A 14137-nucleotide genomic window follows, 5' to 3' on the forward strand; every position below is an offset into this window, starting at 1 on the left:
GTTAGTTAACACAGTGTCCAAAGAAGGGCCAGCGGTATACAGAATGGTGTCGTCTGCGTAGAGGTATATCAAAGAATCACCAGCAGCAAGAGCGACATATACAGAGAAGAGAGTCGGCCCGATAATTGAACCCTGTGGCACCCCCATAGAGACTGCCAGAGGTCCGGACAACAGGCCCTCCGATTTGACACACTGAACTCAGAGAAGAAGTTGGCGAACCAGGCGAGGTAGTCAATTGAGAAACCAAGCTAGGTCAAAAGACTTCTCATATGTTTTTCACATCTAGTGTATGTCAGCATGTGGTAACTATTTTATAATCCTAAAATTCCGTTATCTATCACTGAGACCTGACGGTCATCTCTCCTAACCCCTGACCTCCAACCTCTACCCCTGGTGAGATCATGCCCTGTTGGACTGTTACAGTGGGGTGATCATCAGCCACCTCTGATGGAGATGGAGGGATTTTCTCTCCTCTACACTCCTCTGCATCATCATCCCATCTACAATCCTTAAAACACATTACAACAACAGGAAGATGTTTCATACTTCCAATAATTCGATAGGGTTCGAACCCGAGTTGCCTGCCACAAGACTATGTTAGTCAACCGAGCAAAAGCCTAGTCTTCATGTCTCAGGCAAGGTTAATACATGTGGTTCATTACAGATACTCCCACAGACACATTTACCTCTGCACATTTTGATCAAATCAGCGTTTTACCTGTTGACACTGGTGCTCCTTATCGAGAGGTGGATCCAGTGTTGTTATGGAGACGCAGACAGTAGTTAGCTCAGTAATCTAATCAAAGCTCTGTAGCATGATGCGCTGTATGTGACGTTTAGCGTGTTTAATCTATGTGTTGTTGTTCTCCTCTAAGGATGGGCTGATAACCCTCTGAGCTCCTGTCTGTTAGAGAGAGAGGCAGACAGAGAGAGAGACGGACATAGAGAGAGACAGACAGAGAGAGAGACAGACAGAGATAGAGACAGACAGAGAGAGAGAGACAGACAGAGAGAGAGAGACAGAGATAGAGACAGACACAGAGAGAGAGAGAAAGAAACAGGGAGGGAGGGAGGGAGGGAGGGAGGGAGGGAGGGAGGGAGGGAGGGAGAAAGGAGGTGTAATTAGATCTCCCCGTCTCCCCCCTCCTTCCCTCTAGGGGAGAGGAGCCTCGTCGAAACCCTGTCATGAATTTTTAACGCTTCTCTCGATCTGCACTCTCAGGAGATGTGTGACTGTGTGTGTGCTCTGACTGTAGCTTTATTGTTGATCATAGCTCATTCAGCCATATTACTGGCTCTGTATTTGTCTGTATTTTGTATTACCAAGATCTTGTGATGTATAAAACATTATTATGACCTGAAGTCATTGATCTTATCCTTACACATCACATAGACACCGTCCTGGGGATCTAGTATGATGGGAGGAGATGGAAGGGAGGTCTGAATGGAGGGAGAAATAGTTGTACACTGTGTATTCACGCATATGTGTGTGTGTGTGTGTGTACGTGTGTATATTTGCATGTGTATATGTGCCGGTGCCGGGAGTTCTGTGTGTTTATAGCTCCTCACAGCTTGTACAGAGGAGGTGGAAGCAGAACCATGTGTAGAACTCAGCCTAGGAGAGCAGGGTGGGTTGCAAGGAGAGGGGGTGTTTTTACTGCTGCAACTAATTGTCATAGTCTTACTTTTCTAATTCTGAGCGTGACAGTGTTTCCCTTTTCCTGGACGCACACAGGTACATTTTAATCTTACACCTATGTCAGAGTAAACGCAGACACAGACACACACACACACACACACACACACACACACACACAACCCTAACACCATGTCATTCCACAGACGCATCGTGTCCATAGCAACTTACAGTTAGTTACACACGCACCTAGCAGTTGTGTCATTTGGCACATGCTAACATACTGTTTCTATTATATACTAACAAGGGTGCTGGTCGTTGACTTGGGGCTGACTGGAGACCTTATGCTTGGCAGGTGGGTGTAGTTAAGGCCCACAGACTGGAACACCACACCTCATACTGGGACACACCCTCTCAGCATTGATCACTTTACCCACCATCAGCCTATTGCAGTTAGTCTGGACTGTCTGGAGGGTTGGAGTTATACTGGGTCGTCTCCTCAACTCTTACACCACATGCACTCTACATTTATGTATCTACTGTATGTTGCCTCTCTGTCTCTCTCTCTCTCTCTCTCTCTCTCTATCTCTGACTCTCTCTCTCTCTCTGTGTCTCTCTGTCTATCTGTCTGTCTGTCTGTCTCTCTCTCTCTCTCTCTCTCTGTCTCTCTCTCTCTCTGTCTCTCTCTCTCTCTCTCTCTCTCTCCCTCTCTCTCTCTCTCTCTCTCTCTCTCTCTCTCTCTCTCTCTCTCTCTCTCCGTATCTCCCTCTGTATCATGTTGTGAAGTTTAAATAAAGGTGATCTGTGTCTTGACATGGCCACCGTCATACAGTAGCTGTAGAGAGAGATTACATTACCCACTTGTGTGAGTGTGTCAGAGCAAGTGAGACAGGAGTGTGTGGAGGTCACTGTTGTTATATCCTCTCTGGTGTTTTACTTTGATTGACAGCTCTTCAGATAGTAATCCCTCCCTCTTGACTTTCTATGAGCCGAGACACACACACACATCCTCTTGACTTTCTGCTATGAGATGAGACACACACACACACCCTCTTGACTTTCTGCAGAGTGCTGCAGCTCCTTCTCTCCCAGGTGAAGTGTGTGTGACCTTTAAATCCTGACCCTATGAGTTTCAGCATAATATCAGACTGTTACTCTCATTCCTCTATCTGATTCACTAAACTTAAGAACTAGGCTCCCTCTGACTGGACTGTGTCAATGGCCATATATCTCTGTATGAATGTCTGGTTACCTTTAAAGCTGAGGCCTGAAGCTGAGGCCTGAGATGGCAGTGCCTAAAGAACTGAGATATAATGCTGTGGTAAAATGGGTTTTGTACATATACTGCTAAGTATACTAAGTATGACTACTATGTATTTTTGAAACCTCCTGCTTTGGGCTGGATGTGTCAATGTGTAGTTCATACCTGCATCAGAACGAGAGAGAAATCAATGACGTGGTGCACATATCTGCACATATGTGACGTAGTATTCCATTTTCTGGGACCACTTTTGGCTCGTGAGCGCTGCTTTCAGAACTACTGGCTAAAAAGTATACCAAAGTACTGGAGAATCTCTTTAATGATGTTTCCATATTGAAATATGCAATTTTTTCATCTGAATATGTCAAAAATATGGGTAACACTGTATCTACAGGCAGACTCAAAATGTTGTGTTACCTATACAGTGAGGGAAAAAAGTATTTGATCCCCTGCTGATTTTCTATGTTTGCCCACTGGCAAAGAAATGATCAGTCTATAATATTAATGGTAGGTTTATTTGAGCAGTGAGAGACAGAATAACAACAAAAAATCCAGAAAAACGCATGTCAAAAATGTTATAAATTGATTTGCATTTTAATGAGGGAAATAAGTATTTGACCCTTCTGCAAAACATGACTTAGTACTTGGTGGCAAAACCCTTGTTGGCAATCACAGAGGTCAGACGTTTCTTGTAGTTGGCCACCAGGTTTGCACACATCTCAGGAGGGATTTTATCCCACTCCTCTTTCCAGATCTTCTCCAAGTCATTAAGGTTTCGAGGCTAACGTTTGGCAACTTGAACCTTCAGCTCCCTCCACAGATTTTCTATGGGATTAAGATCTGGAGACTGGCTAGGCCACTCCAGGACCTTAATGTGATTCTTCTTGAGCCACTCCTTTGTTCCCTTGGCCATGTGTTTTGGGTCATTGTCATGCTGGAATACCCATCACGACCCATTTTCAATGCCCTGGCTGAGGATACATCGCCCCGTCCATCGTCCCTTTGATGCGGTGAAGTTGTCCTGTCCCCTTTACAGAAAAACACCCCCAAAGCATAATGTTTCCTCCTCCATGTTTGACGGTGGGGATGGTGTTCTTGGGGTTATAGGCAGCATTCCTCCTCCTCCAAACACGGCGAGTTGAATTGATACCAAAGAGCTCCATTTTGGTCTCATCTAACCACAACACTTTCACCCAGTTGTCCTCTGAATCTTTCAGATGTTCATTGGCAAACGTCAGACGGGCATGTATATGTGCTTTCTTGAGCAGGGGGACCTTGCGGGCGCTGCAGGATTTCAGTCCTTCACGGCGTAGTGTGTTACCAATTGTTTTCTTGGTGACTATGGTCCCAGCTGCCTTGAGATCATTGACAAGATCCTCCCGTGTAGTTCTGGGCTGATTCCTCACCATTCTCATGATCATTGCAACTCCACGAGGTGAGATCTTGCATGGATCCCCAGGCCAAGGGAGATTGACAGTTCTTTTGTGTTTCATCCATTTGCGAATAATCGCACCAACTGTTGTCACCTTCTCACCAATCTGCTTGGCGATGGTCTTGTAGCCCATTCCAGCCTTGTGTAGGTCTACAATCTTGTCCCTGACATCATTGGAGAGCTCTTTGGTCTTGGCCACGGTGGAGAGTTTGGAATCTGATTGATTGATTGCTTCTGTGGGCAGGTGTCTTTTATACAGGGAACAAACTGAGATTAGGAGCACTCCCTTTAAGAGTGTGCTCCTAATCTCAGCTCGTTACCTGTATAAAAGACACCTTGGAGCCAGAAATCTTTCTGATTGAGAGGGCGTCAAAAACGTATTTCCCTCAGTAAAATGCAAATCAATTTATAACATTTTTGACATTTGTTTTTCAGGATGTACTTGTTGTTATTCTGTCTCTTACTGTTCAAATAAACCTACCATTAAAATTATAGACTGATCATTTCTTTGTCAGTGGGCAAATGTACAAAATCAGCAGGGGATGAAATACTTTTTCCCCTCACTGTATATGTAAAACATAATTTTTTTACGTGTTATCTTTGTCTCTTCTAGACTCTGGCCACATTTGCTGAGAATTTCCAGATGGAACACCAGTGGAAGGATGAGTATGCGGTAAAACTCGGATTCTAATTAGAACCAACATTGCATTTACATGATATACTGTAGCTGTAAGTCACCCCTCCCATCCCGAATGTGTAGTAAGAATGTGTCTGATGTGTGTCAGCTGTTTAGTACTGGAACACTCACTACTCATTGGCTGAGAGACGGCAACCTCAGATGACCGTACTGTAGATGGTGTTCTCTCACTGCTCTCTTTATGGGCTAGAGTGGAGGGAAGATATGGCTTCAACAAACACACTAGTGTTTCCCCTAGGATTTTTTTTCAGCAGTGGTGGCAGAGGTAGCGTGGTTAGCTAAATCAATATAGGGTAAACACTGCACACACAGAAACACACACACACACACACATACAAAGACAGACACACAGACACACACACATACAAAGACAGACACACAGACACACACATATACAAAGACAGACAGACACACACACACACACACACATACAAAGACAGACACACAGACACACACACATACAAAGACAGACACACACACATACAAAGACAGACACACAGACACACACACATACAAAGACAGACACACACACTCACTCACACACACACACACACACACACACACACACATGTGGCATGCTTGAGTTGGCGGCCATGCATCCTGTATAATAGAACAAGACCAATATGGTTTATTGTTGTTGTTATAAAATGAACTGTTATTATTCATTCCATATTATAGGCCATTAAATGTCCACAGATGGCCTCTACCTAACGAGTACCCCTCTCTTTCTCTCTCTCTCTCTCTCTCTCTCTCTCTCTGTCTCTCTCTCTCTCTCTCTCTCTCTCTCTCTCTCTCTCTCTCTCTCTCTCGCTGTCCAACAAACACACTTGCACACGTACAGTATGTACACACACATACATACACACACATACAGTACACACACACACACACACACAAATGCTCACTAAGATATTTGTATTATTTGTTTCAGGATGGTGACATTGTTTACTACAATGCAAAGGACAATGTGAGTATTTTTCTTCCTTCTCGAACAAACACATGATTCTCACACAGAGCTGCATCTATAATCAACCCACAATCTTACTCCGATACAGACTGGTGGTTTAGTCTAGGACAGCCCCCCCTTCTCTTTCTCTTTCCCTCTCTTTCACATTCTCTTTCTCACTCTCCTTCTTTTCCCTTCCCCGTTAAACCTCTTTGCTCTCCTTCTTTTCCCAACCTCCTCAATCCATTTCTATCTTCATCCCTCACACCTCCCTCCCTGTCTTCATATCCCCCTTCTCTTCCTTTCTCTCAGGTGAAGAGGTCCCTGGTGTGCTTCTACTAATTGACAGTTGAGATGTATGAGCTGCTACTGTTGCTTTATTATGAGACTCTTCCTATTCCCCTTCCCCCATTCTCTCTCTCTGTTCGCTCTCTCTCTCTCTGTTCGCGCTCTCTCTCTCTTCACTCTCTTTCTCTTCACTCTCTCTCTCTTTGCTCTATCTCTATCTCTCCTCTCTTTCTCTTCGCTCTCTCCCTCTCTCTCTCTCTCTCTCTCTCTCTCTCTCTCTCTCTCTCTCGCTCTCTCTTATTCTCTCTCTGCTCTCTCTCACTCACTCTCTCTTCGCTCTCTCTCTCTTCGCTCTCTCTCTCCTCTCTCTCTACACTCTCTTCTCTCTCTCTTCACTCTCTTCACTCTCTCTTCGCTCTCTTTCTCTTCGCTCTCTCTCTCTCTCTCTTCGCTCTCTTCTCTCTCTCTATTCACTCTCTCTCTCTGCTCTCTCTCTTCGCTCGCTCCCTCTTCGCTGTCTCTCTCCCTCTCTCGTTCTCCCTCGTCTCTCTGTCCCTCTCTCTCTCTCCCATTGATGTGAATTGGTAAACACACTATTGGAAATATCCATCAAGCTTTGTCTTCTCTCCTTTAATAGTAGGCTGTATGTGGAAGAAATGTGTCATGTTAATCCACAGAGGTTGTTACAGGCAGTTTCAGCCTTGAAGCTGAGGCCGGTTTAACCCAGCTTCCTCCACACCATTCCTTCCTCTGAACCAGTGAGGTATAGAACCACTAGACAAGTGTCTAATGATGGACAGCTGTTCAGCACAGTTGCCTGATACAAATGGACATGTAACTCTACTCTATTAGGCTCCCCGTTACAGCCAGATCCAGACAGCCTAACAGTGGACATAGGTGTTACTCTGTTCTAAATCCCTGTCTGACACTGTCTGACCCACTCCCTTTCTCCTCTCCTCTAGTTGGAGGTGAATGAGACAGAGGGTCGGAAGAACCGGATCAGGCCAGCCTTTAAGGAAGATATGTTGTTTAAACGCCTCACCTCTCACAACCACACTGCTGTACACATCCCTACTGACATCTACGATGGCTGTGAGTGCACATACACGTACACACACACACATTGTAACCATGGATACGACACATACAAATCCCTAGAGAAATGGTACCTTTAATAACAGCAGAACGACACATACGAACCCCTAGAGAAATTGCACCTTTAATAACAGCAGAACGACACATACAAATCCCTAGAGAAATTGCACCTTTAATAACAGCAGAACGACACATACAAATCCCTAGAGAAATTGCACCTTTAATAACAGCAGAACGACACATACGAATCCCTAGAGAAATGGCACCTTTAATAACAGCAGAACGACACATACGAATCCCTAGAGAAATGGCACCTTTAATAACAGCAGAACGACACATACAAATCCCTAGAGAAATTGCACCTTTAATAACAGCAGAACGACACATACAAATCCCTAGAGAAATTGCACCTTTAATAACAGCAGAACGACACATACAAATCCCTAGAGAAATTGCACCTTTAATAACAGCAGAACGACACATACGAATCCCTAGAGAAATTGCACCTTTAATAACAGCAGAACGACACATACGAATCCCTAGAGAAATTGCACCTTTAATAACAGCAGAACGACACATACGAATCCCTAGAGAAATTGCACCTTTAATAACAGCAGAACGACACATACGAATCCCTAGAGAAATTGCACCTTTAATAACAGCAGAACGACACATACAAATCCCTAGAGAAATTGCACCTTTAATAACAGCAGAACGACACATACGAATCCCTAGAGAAATTGCACCTTTAATAACAGCAGAACGACACATACGAATCCCTAGAGAAATTGCACCTTTAATAACAGCAGAACGACACATACGAATCCCTAGAGAAATTGCACCTTTAATAACAGCAGAACGACACATACGAATCCCTAGAGAAATTGCACCGAGAAATGGCACCTTTAATAACAGCAGAACGACACATACAAATCCCTAGAGAAATGGCACCTTTAATAACAGCAGAGCAGCATTATTATGTTTGTTATTTTTTGTGTCTTTTATCCAAAGCAACTTACAGTCATGGGTGCATACATGTTTACATATGGGTGGTCCCTGGAATTCAACCCACATCATGGTGATGCAAGCACAATGCTCTACCAACTGAGCCATACAGGACCATGGGTCTCTGGAAAGTGTTCTATTGATCATCTGTATTGTTCAGACACAATATTCTCCCTATGGAGACAACATCCACACATGACATCATGTCTTCTCCATGTTGTCTGCAGTCAGCCATACTATTTAAGAGACTGTATACTCTATACGGGGTAGGATGCAGTATGTGGTACAGTTAGTTTGCTATTTGGTTGGTGTGATAGAGTACCACAGTATGAGTCATAATACCCATAAAACCTAGCAGTCAAACAAGAAAATGGTTACAATAATTTTTTCACCATTCATTCTTCCCATAGGGGATTTTAGAAACACTTAAAATAAGGGCTGTGTTTTGTGTAGGCTTACCCTGGTGTGATGTTTCGATAACAGTGTAAATCTCTCTAGGACAAGGTGACTTTTTCCCTGTGTGACCGCTAGGTTTTATGGGTATTATGATACCTCCACTGTGGGGCTCTTTTAGGTTGGTTGGTAGAGTTGTATTTTTACTGGTATTTAGCTGCTGTCTAGAAGCTCTTCTGATATTAGCTCCCGCTGCTATGTCTAATATTGATGGGGGCTGCTCCTGCTTTCTGTGTGTGTTCATATGTGTATGATTAGACTTGCATGCATGTGCGTGCGCTGGGTCATTGGCGTGTAGTGTGTTGCGTCAGCCCTCACACTAAGAGCAGTAGGATGGAGTCACTCCTTCAGCATGCCCCTCAGCCTGCTGGGATAGCGTCTGGAACCAAGGTTAGCCACTACTGACCTCACAGAGAGGGAGAAGGTGCATGTGAGAAATTAGGTGTCCATGTGAGCTAGGGTGCTAGCATGTGTGTGTATCTTGTCCTTTTCCAGACTCTTTGCTGGCTAGGGTCAGGGATGGTTCCCATGGTTACTCCCGCTCTCTTTGGGGAAGGCTTGTGATTGATGATGGTGGACCAAACTGATGGTGGAGCGTAATGAGTACAGTATCTGTCAGTGTACTTCTGGATAATAGTATGGGTTTGGGTCTCACCTGGAGCGGGAGAGAAGCAAAGAAAGAGATGAGCGAGGAAGGAAGAGAGAGAGAGCTTTGTTTAATGTCCTTGGAATATGATTGGTTGTTTAGTAGGTACACATAGCCGACCTGACCAATATCTCTATTAAAAATCCCCATAGAAATCAGAAAACCCAATAATCCATGCGTTCTGGGAATGCTATAAAGTCCAAAAGTTATGGGCGGAGTTAGAATGTTGGCTGTCAGAAGTATTACAATGTAAATGTACTTTTCATCTGCCTGTCTGCATTTTTCACGACATGGCACATGATGGTGCAGTAATATACCCGATGGGTTGGAATCTACTTTTCTCATCAATCATCGTATACTTAAACTGGATTATTTAATTAATAAAAAACTGGAAAGGTCAAATGCTTTATTATCTAAGTGTTGGAAGTGCATGGGCAATGGAGAGAAACAAAATGGTGTGTGGATGTTGTTTCCCATGTCGTTGATGTTTGTTTGCATCTGTATGCTGTCGTTTACATGTGAATATTTCCTACAACAAAAACATTGGAAAACCCAAGGTGTTCTCTTCTGTATAGTATTGTTCTGCTGAGAGAGAGAGAGAGAAAGTGAGAGAACCAGAGAGCAGATGCATACGTGAGAGAGGTTCCAACTGTTCAATTTGACCCAGAGTCCATGTGGTTCCAGGAATAGGCCAGGGCTGGCCTCGCTCTGGGGGGAAAATTGGATTTTCCAGTCAAGAGGGAGCAGCAGGTTTAGGAAATCAGCCTTCCTGGTGGAAGCGATGGATGAATGTGTGTCTGTGTGTATTCATTGTCCCTGATGGGAGACGTAGAAACAGAATGTTGGAATATTAGAACAGACATGACTAACAGAGCTGGAAAACCACACCTCATTTTCCTCACAAATGAGAGAGAGAGAGGGAAGGAGGGAGAGAGGGAAGGAGGGAGAGAGGGAAGGAGTGAGAGAGGGAAGGAGGGAGAGGGAAGGAGTGAGTGAGGGAAGTAGGGAGAGAGGGAAGTAGGGAGAGAGGGAAGGAGGGAGATAGTGCATACAAGCATCTATGAATTCACTAATGGGCAGGAGCCATAATCAGAGCTCCCATTGCTGCCTTAGAAAATGTTAAACAACAAATCTAATACAGAAACATCTTGAGGCTCAGCCTCTTGATCATATTTGAACTGAACATTTGACATGTTGTAATACTTGATATGAGCTTGTTATACTTGATATTGGCTTTGTTAGGCATGCACTAACCAATGGAATAATCTGAGGTGTGGCTGAACTATGAACTTAAAGAGCCAAAGGCTATGATTGTATATCACACAAAGGGAGACAGCCACTGTAGCCACGTTCATTCAGATCACATCCCCACAATGCAAGATATGAATGTAATGTTTTTATAATGATGCCCCTACACACACACACACACACACACACACACACACACACACACACACACACACACACACACACACACAGCTTTATTATCTTTCTCCCTCTAGAGGTAGCTGTATATACAAATGAGGTGTGTTCTTTACACACAGATAAGACACACAGATAAGACACGTCACACCCAATACATGATACATACAGTGCCTTGCGAAAGTATTCGGCCCCCTTGAACTTTGCGACCTTTTGCCACATTTCAGGCTTCAAACATAAAGATATAAAACTGTATTTTTTTGTGAAGAATCAACAACAAGTGGGACACAATCATGAAGTGGAACGACATTTATTGGATATTTCAAACTTTTTTAACAAATCATAAACTGAAAAATTGGGCATGCAAAATTATTCAGCCCCTTTACTTTCAGTGCAGCAAACTCCCTCCAGAAGTTCAGTGAGGATCTCTGAATGATCCAATGTTGACCTAAATGACTAATGATGATAAATACAATCCACCTGTGTGTAATCAAGTCTCCGTATAAATGCACCTGCACTGTGATAGTCTCAGAGGTCCGTTAAAAGCGCAGAGAGCATCATGAAGAACAAGGAACACACCAGGCAGGTCCGAGATACTGTTGTGAAGAAGTTTAAAGCCGGATTTGGATACAAAAAGATTTCCCAAGCTTTAAACATCCCAAGGAGCACTGTGCAAGCGATAATATTGAAATGGAAGGAGTATCAGACCACTGCAAATCTACCAAGACCTGGCCGTCCCTCTAAATTTTCAGCTCATACAAGGAGAAGACTGATCAGAGATGCAGCCAAGAGGCCCATGATCACTCTGGATGAACTGCAGAGATCTACAGCTGAGGTGGGAGACTCTGTCCATAGGACAACAATCAGTCGTATATTGCACAAATCTGGCCTTTATGGAAGAGTGGCAAGAAGAAAGCCATTTCTTAAAGATATCCATAAAAAGTGTTGTTTAAAGTTTGCCACAAGCCACCTGGGAGACACACCAAACATGTGGAAGAAGGTGCTCTGGTCAGATGAAACCAAAATTGAACTTTTTGGCAACAATGCAAAACATTATGTTTGGCGTAAAAGCAACACAGCTCATCACCCTGAACACACCATCCCCACTGTCAAACATGGTGTTGGCAGCATCATGGTTTGGGCCTGCTTTTCTTCAGCAGGGACAGGGAAGATGGTTAAAATTGATGGGAAGATGGATGGAGCCAAATACAGGACCATTCTGTAAGAACCTGATGGAGTCTGCAAAAGACCTGAGACTGGGACGGAGATTTGTCTTCCAACAAGACAATGATCCAAAACATAAAGCAAAATCTACAATGGAATGGTTCAAAAATAAACATATCCAGGTGTTAGAATGGCCAAGTCAAAGTCCAGACCTGAATCCAATCGAGAATCTGTGGAAACTGCTGTTCACAAATGCTCTCCATCCAACCTTCTGAGCTCGAGCTGTTTTGCAAGGAGGAATGGGAAAAAATGTCAGTCTCTCGATGTGCAAAACTGATAGAGACATACCCCAAGCGACTTACAGCTGTAATCGCAGCAAAAGGTGGCGCTACAAAGTATTAACTTAAGGGGGCTGAATAATTTTGCACGCCCAATTTTTCAGTTTTTGATTTGTTAAAAAAGTTTGAAATATCCAATAAATGTCGTTCCACTTCATGATTGTGTCCCACTTGTTGTTGATTCTTCACAAAAAAATACAGTTTTATATCTTTATGTTTGAAGCCTGAAATGTGGCAAAAGGTCGCAAAGTTCAAGGGGGCCGAATACTTTCGCAAGGCACTGTATCTATCCATCTCACACACCCAATACATGATACATATATATCACACACACCCAATACATGATACATATATATCACACACCCCCAATACATGATACATATATATCACACACACCCAATACATGATTCATATATATCACACACACCCAATACATGATACATATATATCACACACACCCAATACATGATACATATATATCACACACACCCAATACATGATACATATATATCACACACACCCAATACATGATACATATATATCACACACACCCAATACATGATACATATATATCACACACACACAATACATGATACATAGCTATCACACTCACTCACACACCCAATACATTATACATATCTATCACACTCACTCACACACCCAATACATGATACATATCTATTACACACACCTAATATAGGATACATATCTTTCACACTCACCCAATATATGATCTAGATCTATCTATCTATCTATCTATCTATCTATCTATCTATCTATCTATCTATCTATCTATCTATCTATCTATCTATATTATTTATCTATCTATCGTTATCTCACTCACACACCCAATACAGGATACATATCTAGTTATTGCACTCACACTCACTCACACACCCAATACAGGATACATATCTATCACACTCACACACCCAATACAGGATACATATCTGTCACACTCACTCACTCACACATCTATCTATCTATCTATCTATCTATCTATCTATCTATCTATCTATCTATCACACTCACACTCACACTCAACGAGAGAGTGTGAGAGGTTGGGGAGGAGAGAGAAGGAGTGAAATGGAGAGATGGATGGATGGGTGTGTGTGTGTGTGTGTGTGTGTGTGTGTGTGTGTGTGTGTGTGTGTGTGTGTGTGTGTGTGTGTGGTCCATCCATCATAGTGAGTGTGATGTGACAGCGGTCTGGTCTCTCAGCTGTCTGTGTCTGTGTCATTACATTCATAATGCCTGTTCCCTCCCACAACATAGATCATCCATCACACACATACACACACACACACACACACACACACACACACACACACACACACACACACACACACAACAAAAGACACATCCATCACTCTTCTCCACAGACACACACACCTGTGTCAGTCCACCTACCTCTCATATCCTCCTCAGTTTGAATCAGAACCTAAAACTGTGTTACACACACACAAGAGAGAATGAAGGCTATCCATCAAACAGGTGATAAGTGGATCCTCGGGCTACAGGAGAGCGAGGAAGGACAGAGAGAAGGAGGGAGAGAGAGATTAACAGAAAGAAGGGATGTAATTGGGGTGAAGTTTAGAAACCAGTTGCCTAGAATGTGAATGACTATTAGGGATGGGCTTTTGACATTTTTTCCACTGTTTCGAGTACTCTTATTATAATTTTTTGAGTACTCAAATTAAATTAAAATTACTTTTTACTACACAAGTCCCGCACTGGAAAATAATATGTGCATT

General features: G+C 43.2%; 2 protein-coding genes across 6 annotated transcripts in view; one reads left to right on the forward strand and one right to left on the reverse strand.

Moving 5' to 3' along the window:
* Nucleotides 1-14137, reverse strand: part of LOC110496093 (metabotropic glutamate receptor 3) — a 918426-nt gene that overhangs the window by 694085 nt on the left and 210204 nt on the right. The window lies entirely within an intron of this gene.
* Nucleotides 1-14137, forward strand: part of LOC110501950 (voltage-dependent calcium channel subunit alpha-2/delta-1) — a 106361-nt gene that overhangs the window by 45769 nt on the left and 46455 nt on the right. For all 5 annotated transcript variants that reach the window (XM_090207690.1, XM_036955525.2, XM_036955534.2 and 2 more), the window contains exons 4-6: nt 4943-5002; nt 5958-5993; nt 7223-7352. In XM_090207690.1, coding sequence (XP_090063816.1) covers nt 4943-5002; nt 5958-5993; nt 7223-7352 — 226 coding nt within the window. The remainder of the gene's footprint in view (nt 1-4942; nt 5003-5957; nt 5994-7222; nt 7353-14137) is intronic.

This window comes from Oncorhynchus mykiss, chromosome 2, assembly GCF_057628025.1.
Source record: "Oncorhynchus mykiss isolate SJ-2025 chromosome 2, ASM5762802v1, whole genome shotgun sequence".
In the NCBI taxonomy this organism is placed as follows: domain Eukaryota; kingdom Metazoa; phylum Chordata; class Actinopteri; order Salmoniformes; family Salmonidae; genus Oncorhynchus; species Oncorhynchus mykiss.